The following is a 12,985-nucleotide window of genomic DNA, read 5'->3' as shown; positions in this document are numbered from 1 at the left end:
TGCCATCCTTTGAAATTCACACCTGTGAATTTACCCGGTTTCTCTGCTTGTGATACAAGAGTTCAGGTTGGTGCAGCAATGGCCACTGTAACACTAGTGTTTTCCATTTCTGATAAACAAAATTGATATAATATAAGTAAGCAATAAACTATAATTGCAGACTTAAAGGAGTATAAAATCACAAAGATTTTTGTCTCCACCAGAAACACAGATTTAATAATTTCCTTAAGATTGTTGTCAATCTGTGTTATGAAAATCAAAAATTACTGGTTGTAATAAATCATTCAGAAACATGAAGTAACTGAGATTTTTAGAACCAGTAAGTAAGATGAACAGAAATTTATTTGTAAAAAATAATTGAATCTGTAAAATCTTACCAGAATCTAGAATACTCTTTTTAATAATTTAGGAAGAGAATCAAGTCCACTGAATTCACAGTGTCCCCTTACGGAAATTATTCCCCTCTAGTATCCGAGGTTTGATTTGGAATATAACATCCCAGGGTAAAATGATCTTAATCAGTAGAGTATAAATACCAAAAACTCTACTGTCAGCGAATCAATCTACAGCAGGAAAGTACACGAAGAAATATGTGTTTTTAAGAAGAAGGAAGATCAGAAAATTCGTAGGGAAATATTCTGAAGACTGAATGGTATTTATAGGCAAGAAGAATATATTCTGAAAGGTTGCAAACTTTCAAATGGTATTGACTGTTTCTGAAAGTTACAACCTTTCAGAACAGTCATGGCGGAAATATTTAAATATAACGGAATTTAAAACGGGTCACGCGCGCGGATCCGAGTCGGGTCGGGTTAACTAAAAAGTTGAAAACATTTCAGTTAACTTTTGTTATCAACTAATTAATTAAATAAATACTCTCGATCGATCATTTGCCAAAGCCAAAGCCGAAGCGAGCGAGCGAGCGACGACGGCGCGAGGGGGGTCCCTCTTTCCAACCCTTTTAACAATTAATAGGAGTGTTTATTTATTTAAACTCTCCTATTTTCATTTTCATTACCAATGAAGGACTATTGCCTTTTTTATTAAAGCATTAGAAGACTTTCAAGTTCCCAACCTTTCAAGTTCTAAACTTTTCAAATTCCTCTCCTTCCATCTATTTCCCATCAATTCTTGCTACATACCCAACAGTAAATGTTTGAGCTTGAGAAGCTTTTGAAAATGCAATGCCTAGGGCTTTACCAGGACTAACTAATTAAAAGCCTAGGACCGGAAGTGATCTTAGAAATCAACTTACTATATTAAAAATGATTTGTAGAGACAATTAATTAACGATAATAGCATAATTGTTATTAAATATGTATTTTTAACGGCAAACAATATTCTTTATATATAACTGTACCTAAAGTCTGTAACAACATTGAATCCAATGATGACACAACTAATTAATATAAATAAAAACTTTAACAGTCTTTGTTAATGAGTATTTTTATTACGGCTTAAAGTTATTTTATTGTAATGATGTACCTAGTCTTTCTGCAGTAGTAAACTCAACAAAGATAGCAGCTAAATCACATGTCAAAGACTGCAACTTTGATTTTACAGTGTCATTTTGGTACAAATGCACACTTTCTTGACAAAGTGGTAAACACACAAAGAGAAACCAAATGTCTTTTTCATACAACATTTAGTATTATTACAATGCTTAGTGTACTTGGCAATTCTTTTATTATTAGTATTACTACTTTATAATTAGCATGTACTTGTGTTTTTTTAGAGTTGAAATAAGTTTTGAAAGTAAAAGAATGAAAAAGTGTGGATTATATATTTAGTAAAAAAGTAAAAACATGTGAAGCAAAGTGTCCAAACTAAAACTAAATATAGAGGATTTGCCATTTCAAGAAATTCAAGGGGAACAGTGACTAAAAATAATTTTCTTTTTTCCCTCTTGGCAATATTAAGATTTTATATGACCAACTAAATGGTCAAAAGTATATTAAAAGTATTTCAAAAAAATATGTTAAATCATTATTATGATATTTAATTCTATTAACTTTTTATTAAATTTCCTAGACTATCAACATCCTTATGACATATATATATATATATCATTTTGCACACTTAAAAAGGTGAATTAAAAGGAGAAAAACATGGTAAGGGCACCTTGTTGTGACAAGAGCAAAGTGAAAAGGGGACAATGGTCACCAGAGGAAGATGAAATTCTCAAGAATCACATCTTTAACCATGGCAATCCAGGCAGTTGGATTGCCCTTCCTAAAAGAGCTGGTTCTATTTCTTTACCTCTCTTTTTTTAAAAATAATTTTGTCACTTCGATTTTGTTTTGTTAGCTTTTGAAAAATATGTGATTATTTTTGATTGTGACGTCTTCTTGTCTACTTGATTGTTGTGTTATAGTCGAAGAAAGTTAGTAGAAAAGAGTTCCTTTATAATTGGAGAATTTTAAAATTTTGAGTTCAACTCTGATTAACAACGATAACATTAATTATGTTTTTTCCTTTGCTCCTATCAAACAATCTATATAATTTTCTAGAGTAGTCTTTTTTTTTTACTTGTTTTGAAGAGAGAGAAAATGTAATCTAGTCAAATAATTCATTTAATTAATTCTTTTATATGATTTTCTCAATATAGTCTTTTCTTTTTACCTCCTCCTTTATGTGTTATTAGCCATACAATTAATTGTAACATTACTCTTCTATTTTTTTTACTTTTATTATCTTGTTATTATTATTGGTCAATATAATTTATTAGATAGTTTATTATATTTTGTCATGACCTTTTTATTTTTCATTATTTATTTTTTTATATTGCTTTAGATTTTTTTAAAAATAATTGGAGATTTATAAAAATCTGTCTCTACTTTTAAGATAAGAATAAGATTTGTGTGCATACATTTTACTGCCCTACAAATCCCACTTTATGTGTGTTGTTGTCCTTTAGTATTTCTTTATACGAAGAGAGCAATGTATAAAATGCAGGGCTAAATCGTTGCGGCAAGAGTTGTAGGTTAAGATGGCTTAATTATCTTCGTCCAAATATCAAACTTGGAAATTTTACACAAGATGAAGACAACACTATCTGCTCTCTCTACAATCAGCTTGGAAGCAGGCTAAATCTTGCTCTTCAACTTAAATTTTTTTTTTAATATATTTTCTTTCAAAACATTATTATTAGTATTTAAAAGTAATCCAAAGTTTTTAAATTTGCAGATGGAGTGTGATTGCTTCTAAGCTTCCAGGAAGAACAGACAATGAAATCAAGAATCACTGGAATACCAAGTTGAAGAAGAAGGTTTCAGCAACAAAAGAAGCAATGAAATTACCAATTCCAAGTAGCGACTCTGCTGATAAAAATATGGTTGAAACAGGCGAAAAAAATCCAAGATTCACTCAAGAGGAAGACCACTCCAAGATTTCACCTTCCATCGAAGGATCGACGAGTTTTGAAACATGTTCTTCACCACTTGATGATCTTGCATGGTTTGAAAGCTTTTTTCCAATGGATTCCAACACTAGTGATGGCATATGGAGTACTCAACAAGATGGAATTGATGATTTCCCATCTGATGATTTGCTTGGAGATTGATGTATGTTATTAAGTCATTGTGATTGTGAAACTATATGTGAAAACACACAAAGGAAGTTTAGTAATTCTCTTGTTTAGTATTTGAATGTCAACTAGAAAAGAAATATGACAACAAGTTTACATACTCCATTTATAATTTATGGTTTTTGAACCTCAACTTCTACTGATTGCATCTCTTTGTTTACAAGTTAAGTTGAGTAATGCAGCATAAGTCGTGTTGTATTTCCATGACACACAAGTTCTGTTGAAACTAAGTTATGCATAGTACAACATAACTTGTGGATATTAAAACTCTTACATTCTATCAATCAACAAGCTTTGTGTGGTACATCATACCTTGTTAAAACTTAAGCTTTTGCATTGCTCAGCATAAGTTCAATAGCCATCTGAAGTATCATATTTGACTTAATTAGCCATTTGAATAATGGAAACATGTCCGCTTTCGATTCAATTATATGCCTCTATGGTTAAATTTTGAACACTAGTACTTTTCACTCACCTGAATTTAAGTGCTTGTAAGTTGTATATATAGAAGGTTTTTTCTGATCATAATAATGTAAACAACAGAAGTCTTGAAAATTCATTTAAAAGTATATCTTAGAACATCTTTTTTCATAATAATTCACACGAAATTAGCATACAATTTTCCCACTTTCAACTTCACACAGAATGTAAACTCATCATCTGCTGTCATTTATACAGTAACTTCTGATCCTGCATGCATCTTTAAGAATTCAAAGCCCCAAAGGTATATCCATCCACCATAAGAATACATCAAGCCTTTACGCTGTCTCGTGGGAGGCAACAAGAACTGCAACAAAAGACACCAAAGAAGGAATCACTCAAGAAAGTTCATACAAAAAATCCATCAAAAAGACTGCAGTTGCATCCATTGTGGTGATTTTGCTACTATGAATAGTGAAAAATGAAAAACGCGATCTAATGATCTTGAACTTAACTGTCATTTAAAATCTAAATAGCTTTGTCCAAACACAGCACATCTATCTGAACAAGACAGCAAATAATATCTCAAGCGGGTAGGTTCTTTTTATACTCATTAACAGATCCTTCAGAAAAGCGTGAACTAATTAATATCTCCAGTTAGAAGCAACGGAAGGAATTGGATAAATTTCAGAATCACTGTTTGTTGGTACAATTTCAGAGAGATTCTTGGTAGTCTAAAGGTTCATTTTCCTGCTTTTAAATGGGATTTTCACGAGGGTAGAGAAAAAAGTGAGGGAAGAGAAATTTTTTGTCTGTAATCAAGAGTTGAGAGTGGAATCACATTACCAAACTGACAAGCAAATAGGAAGGCGTCTAATCGAGAATTGCACAACTTACATACTCGCTAAGTCCATACTGGAAATTCCTTTGCCAACTTGAGATCATTCAAGTTCGAAACCTAAGAGCCATATCAATCGATTATATATAATCCACGAATAAGTATACTCGTTTACCACCCACAAAATCCCGACCCAGGATCTAGTGCTATTGCAAGCGCACCACAAAGGAAAAATCTATGAAAATAGAACATAAGACTGGAAGTGTGTTCAGATTCTAAATATAGCTTGTCTCAGCTGTAATTGTGCATGTAAATAGAATTATATCATCAGGTACTTCAAAATTTCAAATACGCAAATCAGAGGTTCCTTGACTCAACATTCAGTGGCAACAGAGGAACATGAACGGAAATGACCTGTTTAAAGAGCCATTTCAGCCTGCAAAGCAGCAAGCTCATCTTCTTCTGTCTTCTGAGCGGCAGGACGCACTTGTTGCCTGCCAGCAGGAAGATTAATTGGCGCAACAGGAGCGGTTGTAGCAGGCTGAAGGAGCTGTTCCTCTAATTCAGCCCCCTCTAGTTCTTCAAGTTCTGCCTCCAATTCATCCTGCAGAAAGATACATGTAAATTATTGTCCTAAAAGAGTAATTACAAAATAAACAAAAATGTAAGGAATAAGTCAGAGATACTTCATCAAAATCAGCAGCTGAACCAATTGGAGTTGACAATGCTTCCTGAATCAATTTCATATTCTCAGTCTGCTCATTGATCTCATCCATTGTTTTGTCGACATCGTCAATATTCCTGAAAACAGAACACATTAGCTTATATCAGGGACAAAACCCTGAGTTAAACAGGAAATCATAACAACAAACTGAACTAATTACTACCTAGTATTGGAGATTGATCTTGACGAATCAGAAACACCCAAGTGACATATACAGACAACACGTTGTGTAGGTGTGGGTGATATGAAAAATTACCCTAATGTGTGTGCTTAAATAGCATATGGCAACTCATAATTAAAACATATGAAGTTTTGTGGAATTTAAGATTATTGATATCTATTAAATCATGAAAGGAAATTACAAAAAGGCCTGACCTCTGAGGTGATTCAGTAATGACAGATCATATCTTAAAGGAATTTACAAGGTAAATTTGATGTTTTAACATGCATAGACCAAAAATTCCTGACTTGGAGATCTCTATTTCCAACTTTGTATTTTTCATAAGTTTATCTCTGCAAAAAAATGTTTGCATCTACAGAAGAAAAGACACCATTAAATAGCACTGAGCACATAGCATATGTAACTTACGTTGCCTTTTGCATAGCTTTCATTGCAGCTGCTCCAGTTCTTAAAGCATCAACAGTCTCCGTTGTGGCTTTTGCACCTTCTAACATTATCATCTGAAACCAATACACAAATAAGTGAATGCAGATCGCCGTCTCTTCGTGCTTTTATGACACAGTGGTGCAGAGATTCTAAGATGTAGGAACATATGAAGAGCACCTGATCATGAATACGCAATTGGAAGTTTCCGAGCTGCTCGATTTGCTGCTCGTAAAGCCTTTTCCTTTTCAAACATTGTATTGCAGCTAAAAATAAAAGAAATCTGTTACTGCTGTCATCAAACTAATCTGAGAATTTAGCAAGGACATAATGACTCAAAATACAAGAACATGATTCACAACACCATCCAATAATATAGTACGTCCTCGCAATGCTAAAGGCAGCGAAAACTGAAAGCCATGTGCATGAGCGAGAATGATAACCTATTCATTTTAACTCAAACCCAAGAGACTAGCTTGAGCTGGTATGAGCAAGTAAATCATGTTTATTCCTTTGCTTTAAAAGGGGGGATATCCAGGAAAATGAAGAAGAATATCCAGAATTCAAGCAGACCAGCTACAGTCAAATGCCGTTTTCATTGAAAGCATCTCTAAGCTTATTATCTCTAACCATTTCTTTCAGAGGAAATACATTATTATCTCTAATTTTTACATGATCTAAGATACCTCCAAAAACAAGTCAAACTTTTAGTGCCAAGACCTCATAGTTGTTCAAATGATTTGGTTCCAAACAAAGAGGAACACTTTCGAAGGATTCATACAATTGACCCCAACTTTTTTATGAAATTGAGGGTCAATCATGTCTTGAATATTGTCTATAGCATGAGAATTTGCAAAGAAACCATAATAACTTACAAGGTAATAGAAAGGACACAAGTCTTTCCTATTGAAGGATAACTCTCCCAAGTTTTAAATATGAAATGTTCTTTTTAAACATTCCCTCTTTGAAAATAAGTAGATAGATAGTTAGAGAACAGAGGAGAAGGGTAGAGAGGATGACCCATTATCCAATTAGAAGAAAAGCTTTCTAAAATAAAAAGAGGTTAGAAATCAAAGCATCATACCTTTCTTTTCCATTTTGTTACTTACTTCAAATTGTCAGTTGAAACATTAAACGTGACTTAAAAGTTAAAACGGAATAAAGGAATTTGTGAAATGACAAGGACCTCAAGGATAACCTCATGTATCACCCCAATCCCCAAAGCAGAAAATAAGAAAGGATAAGACGATAAATTCATGAAGATACTAAATGCATGCTATCTTTTTTAAAATTATCATAACACACCAGTGACATAAAAAAACCAGTACCCCGTTATCACTTCATATTGTAAGATAATTTTTTCACTTGTTAACCTAATAGCAAGTTCACCATACATAAACTACCTTGTCTCTCACACAAAACAGAGTTATATCATCAGATCTGTCTGATGTTATTATATTCCAGATTTCATGCAAATACATGGGAATAATGGACATTAAACACCTAGCACTTTATCGTACATGCTTAAGAGTATTCTTCATGGTATGCCACATCCTTAAGTGCATGACAATAACATATGTCATTAGAAAACAAAATATCAATGTAAAGGTATTCATAACTAGTGAACTACATAGGAAGGAGAAATATCATCTTGTGAATGATTTTCAGTAGAACCTACCCCTTTTGTTTTTTGCTCTAGTAAATTCCTTTGCTTTTTCAACCTCAGCTGCAGCCTTCTTCAGTAAAACCTTCTCCTTTTTCTCAAGCATCTCAAGAGTCTGTACAGCATAACCAAAAAAACATTTAAGCCCTTGATCATTTACTTGAAAATTTTAAAGAAGCTAATAACTTTGACTGAAATTAACAAGAGAGAAGTTTTTAATAAACGAGTCCACAGCACGATTTAAAAACAGGGGAAACAAAATAGCCTTCTATTTCTTCACCAAAATAGGAGGAAACAAGGATAATATGCCTAAGCCTCTCCTTTCTAGCTTTACATTTGTCTTCCTATATCAAATAAGTTGGTCAAAAAGTAAACTGTGCCTGAGTTCAGATTGAAATAACATGAATAACTGGCAAAGCGCCCACACCCTAAATGAACTTACCTGAATTAAGACTAGGCCAAACCAACTTTTTTGTTAATTCATTGCAAATGATGAGCTTCCATTGTTTTAGAAGAAGAAACACTGGAAGCTTCGTATTACAGAAAGTAGAAGAAAAATCAGACTTCACAAATTTGAATTTTGCTTCTCGCAATCAGGCACTATAAGAAATCCACAGAAGCATAATATTTCCACACCTAGATAAATGAAAAGTACCAAACATTGCAGTCCAGCAATTCAAGAGAGGGTAACTCGTATGTGGTCACACAGTCTCTCAGATACAACCTGTTTGCAAAAGAGTAGCCACCTGTATAATCTATCATATCCACCTGCAGCAGGCGGCAGTTTGATGTACTGGGATCTCACAACACATTCGACGCTTTTTGAAAAAGGGATTTTATAGTTCTTAAGTATGTAATAGTGCGATACAATGACCTTTTTTTGTTTATGTGCAGGAAGACGTGGTGTGCGGAAGTTGAAGTTTTGAGTTGAAAATGACAAAGTATTGATCCATGAAAAAAATTGAAGAACCGTAAATCAATCCGCGGACCATCCGGTAACTTGTGGAAGTGGATCTACAAGGCTACAAGTTGGTTCTAAGTTGACAGCTCATTTGCCGGACCGTCTGTTGTTCGTTATAAAACAAAGAAAAGGTAGTGGGAGAAAAATGACAACGAATAGCAAAGCAGTAACAACTATATGCAAGGAACTGTAACAACAACAACAAGGTGTGTCCAAAAGCCACAGATAACATCAAATACCAAAAGCCAAAGACTACACGAATAAGCTAATACCACAACCGACACGGTGCTCTATACTACCACCAACCAAGCACATGCATACACTAGTAATAAGACAACTCAGTAATAAGACAACTCTTAACTACCTACTAACCTTCTATCCCTATCCACAACCTCCATATCCTCCTATCTAAATTCATCTCCTTGATAAGCTGAAGATGCATCATATCATGTCTAATCACCTGCCCCTTTTACTTCTTCAGCCTACTTTTGCCATTCCTCAACCCCGCTATATCTAACCTCTCACACCTTCTCTTCACATGCCCAAACCATCTTAGTCTCCCTTCCCTCAACTTGTCCACCATGGAGATCACTTTTACTTTGTTTCGTATGAGTTAATCCCATCGCTCTTTGTATACTCACAAATCCATCTCAACATGCTCATCTCCGCCACTTGCATCTTATGAACCTGAGGGTATTTGATTGGCCAACACTCTGCTCCATACAACAAAGTCAATCTAACCACCACTCTATAGAATTCCAAAAATGGCAGAATTTTAGTTCAAACAACAAAAACATAAACTAAATGGAGTAATAGATGATTGCCACAGCAGCAACATACCCAGTGGTGATCCCATAATTGATGTCTGAGGCGGGTAGAGTGTGCGCAAACATTACCCCTAACTTGTGTGACATATAGAGAGGTTTTTCCCTATAGACCCTTTGATCACACAACAATAACATATAGAAGTGCCCGAATTACGGCAAGTTCTTTCTAGCAACAAATTCCACAAAAAAAAAAACCTCACATAACTACCCACAGCTATTCATTCGCCAACGTCAACTGAACTTAGTATCAAACTCATTTCTCTAATAAATAGTATAGCTAATACTAGATCCCCCACCCACCCCCATAACCAGCAAATACAAAACTAAAATCAACCCCATCAAACCTTTACAAGTAAAATTAGAACAACCCAAACAGTTGTTTATCTAAAGAGAAACAATCAAGAAATCAAGATCATACCTCGTTTAACTTGTCTAGCGTAGCTAGAGCATTTGTTTCTTGTTTAGGTTTTCCAAACATTCGGGTAAACATTCTTGATTTTGTCAGCAACAATTATAATACAAAAAAGCTTCAAAAGATCAAAATTGTTTAAACCCTGAAAGAAAATTCGAAGGGGTTCATTAGATCAGCTGGAAAAAACGATCTACACAACAAAAAATGAATCTTGAAAAAACTTTGATGTAAATAAATTTATGCTTAGAGTTTGATTGACTGACCTGAGAAACTTTGAAGGGTTTCTGAAATCAATCGGGTTTTGACCTTCGAAGTTTGTAATAATTGAGAAATTTCTCAATCAATTTTAAAGGTTGGATCTTTTTGGCAGAAGATTGCTCATGTGGAGGAGACGTCAGTGCTGTGCTATGACAGACCAATGGAATTTGCTTTTTCTTCTCTTTTCTTTTTTACAAAGTTATATTTTCACCCCTTCAAGTTTGCCTTATGGATGAAATGCTCTTTCACTATTTTTTTTTTTTTTTTTTTTTTTAAGATTGCGGATAGGAAAAGGGAAATAGGACGGAAATTACAATATGAAGAATTGAATTCTCGATGATAAAGTGGAAGCTTAGCTAGCCAGTCAATTGAGCTATGAAAGATTTTTTGAATGAATCAAATGATTCTCTCTAAATTTAAATCAGAACTCTTCTTGTAAATTATTTTTTTATAACAAAATATAAAATATTATAACCATAAAGTTTTCTCCGCATGATCAAAAGTGATTAAACCGCTTTACAAACAATCATTTCAGTAATAGGAATCATATCTAGGAACACAACTCCTCAAGTAAGTATTTACATTTTCTAACCTTCTCATTGATTTTCACTAATAATAGTTTTTCTTGAACAATAAATTTTATCTATTGTAGTATATGATTTTGTTGTAAATCAATCTATGTCTAGAATGATATCCAAATCAAGCATGTTTAACTACACTAGATTAATTGTGGTGATTTTAAGAAATATTGATACTAGGCAATTTTTATATACTCGTTTACCTATAACTGACTCACCAAAAAAAGTAATGATTAAGAAGGGTACTGATAAGATTCGGGGCTGACATTAAAGTTTACTACAATATAAGGAGTCACGAAGAATAGTGTGGATGCAATAATTTATACTAAAGATATTCATGTCTATCAATATTTATTATCTCCTACATGATATATCCTTTAATTAGGGGTGGACATAAATATCGAAAAATTGAAAAATATAATCGAACTATTTTGATTACTCACTATTGATTCTTCAGTATTTCGATTTGATGTCGGTTCTTTAATTTTGAGACTTTGGTGCATCGGTTCGTAGTTCAGTATAAGGGTCCCGAAACTTCGGTGCCTCAAAAATCAAAGTTTTATTAAATAAATTTAAAAATATTAAATTATATTTTTTAACAATACTTCTATATTTTGACTCAAAATATTTACCTGGTCCATTTAAGTTTTAGCTTTACCTAGGTCCAGGCCTATTTCAATTTTTAAATTTTAGCAAAAATCTAAGTGACATAACAGTAAAGTATAAACCCTAAACTCTATGTCCATATATTTTTTTTAATGAATAAATAACATATCATATGCTTTGACTGAGAATATATTTTCAACCCCAACGAAAGTTTAGTAACATAAACAAAATTTGAATTCTTCTAGTTAAATAACCATCTATGTTATGTCTTTTTAATTATAAATTAAACAGATGAAACTCTTGACACTTTATCATATTCCCTTTTTATTTTTATTCACATCGAAAAAATAATTTAAAAACACCAAACTAAATCGAACCGAAATAAAAAAACTAAACCAAATCGATCTTGTTTGATATGAAATATGGTGCACACTTTTATAAAATTGAATATCGAAAAACCAAACCGATAATTTGATTAAATTGAATCGAAGAATCGAACGTCCACCCCTATTTTTAATATTATAATATGAATTTAAATATTTGTATTGCAATATACCGAGCTTAATGTGTCTAAGATTACGTTTGAATTATGTCATATTAAAATAGTCATTAAAAATATAAAGATAATATATATGATGGAAGTACCTCAAATACAAAACAGATTAACTAAGTATGATCAAAATTTTAATAATGACACCAAAAGGATAACTATAAATCTTTATGACTCATTTTTTATGATTCAAAAGCGATTCATGATAGCACCTACCATAAAATCAACAGTAAGTTAACCTAAACCACAAGCAGAAAGCGATAAATACATTTAAACAAAACTACACAAAAGTAATTATAATAAGAAGAGAAGCCCATAGTGTATATATATGTAGTTACAATACAAAATTTACAAAAAAAAAAAAAAAAAGATCAAAAGTGACCAATAAGACAAACTTTACAAAGAAAACTGCCTCAAACATGGTTTCACTGATACAAGAACATCTAATTACAAAATTAACTATCTCTAACGGTACTATCTAATCAAAGTATAAAATACATAGACAATACAAAAGAGAGAACTATAGCACGAGGCATCATAGGCCGAGTGATCTCGGACAATATAACTTAAAATTCGATATGCAAATCGCCCGAAAGCACCTTATTGAGCTATCAATAAGAATAGATTTTCTTTTATCAAGAAATATGATTTTTTTAGTTTTCCACCCTGTGTCTGGATCCTATATTGGAGCTCTGACAAAATCTAGGTCGCGCATTGCAAGACTGATTCGAAGGTGACATTCCTAACAAGACTTTCTCTATACCAGAGCTCAAACCCGAGACCTCTGATTAAGGGTGAAATACTCCCACCAGTGGACCACAACCCATATTTGCCTCGAAAACTCGAGCCTCGAACGTGAAATAAATTTTAAGTAATTATCTTTTTAAGACACAAAACCTTAAAGATAGTGCATTTTCCCAAAATTTAAGTTCTTTTCGCAAGTAAAAAAATTATCCCG

General features: G+C 33.0%; 2 protein-coding genes across 2 annotated transcripts; one reads left to right on the top strand and one right to left on the bottom strand.

Moving 5' to 3' along the window:
- The first annotated feature begins 2,087 nt into the window (after positions 1-2,087).
- LOC101244400 (transcription factor MYB36-like) lies at positions 2,088-3,698 on the top strand. Its single transcript, XM_004245332.4, has 3 exons — positions 2,088-2,244; positions 2,956-3,085; positions 3,187-3,698. The coding sequence occupies exons 1-3, from the start codon at positions 2,109-2,111 to the stop codon at positions 3,560-3,562; spliced, it is 642 nt and encodes a 213-aa protein (XP_004245380.1). The 5' UTR covers positions 2,088-2,108; the 3' UTR covers positions 3,563-3,698.
- A 384-nt stretch (positions 3,699-4,082) lies between these two features.
- On the bottom strand, positions 4,083-10,521 carry LOC101268300 (vacuolar protein sorting-associated protein 32 homolog 2). The gene is made up of 8 exons (XM_004245080.5): positions 10,299-10,521; positions 10,042-10,177; positions 7,851-7,950; positions 6,353-6,438; positions 6,158-6,249; positions 5,531-5,645; positions 5,259-5,448; positions 4,083-4,373 (listed from the first exon to the last, which is right to left on the bottom strand). The coding sequence occupies exons 2-7, from the start codon at positions 10,111-10,113 to the stop codon at positions 5,263-5,265; spliced, it is 651 nt and encodes a 216-aa protein (XP_004245128.1). The 5' UTR covers positions 10,114-10,177; positions 10,299-10,521; the 3' UTR covers positions 4,083-4,373; positions 5,259-5,262.
- Positions 10,522-12,985: the final 2,464 nt, after the last annotated feature.

This window comes from Solanum lycopersicum, chromosome 8, assembly GCF_036512215.1.
Source record: "Solanum lycopersicum chromosome 8, SLM_r2.1".
Taxonomy (NCBI): domain Eukaryota; kingdom Viridiplantae; phylum Streptophyta; class Magnoliopsida; order Solanales; family Solanaceae; genus Solanum; species Solanum lycopersicum.
Note: the sequence above shows the minus strand (reverse complement) of the source record. Positions and strands in the feature narration are given on the sequence as shown.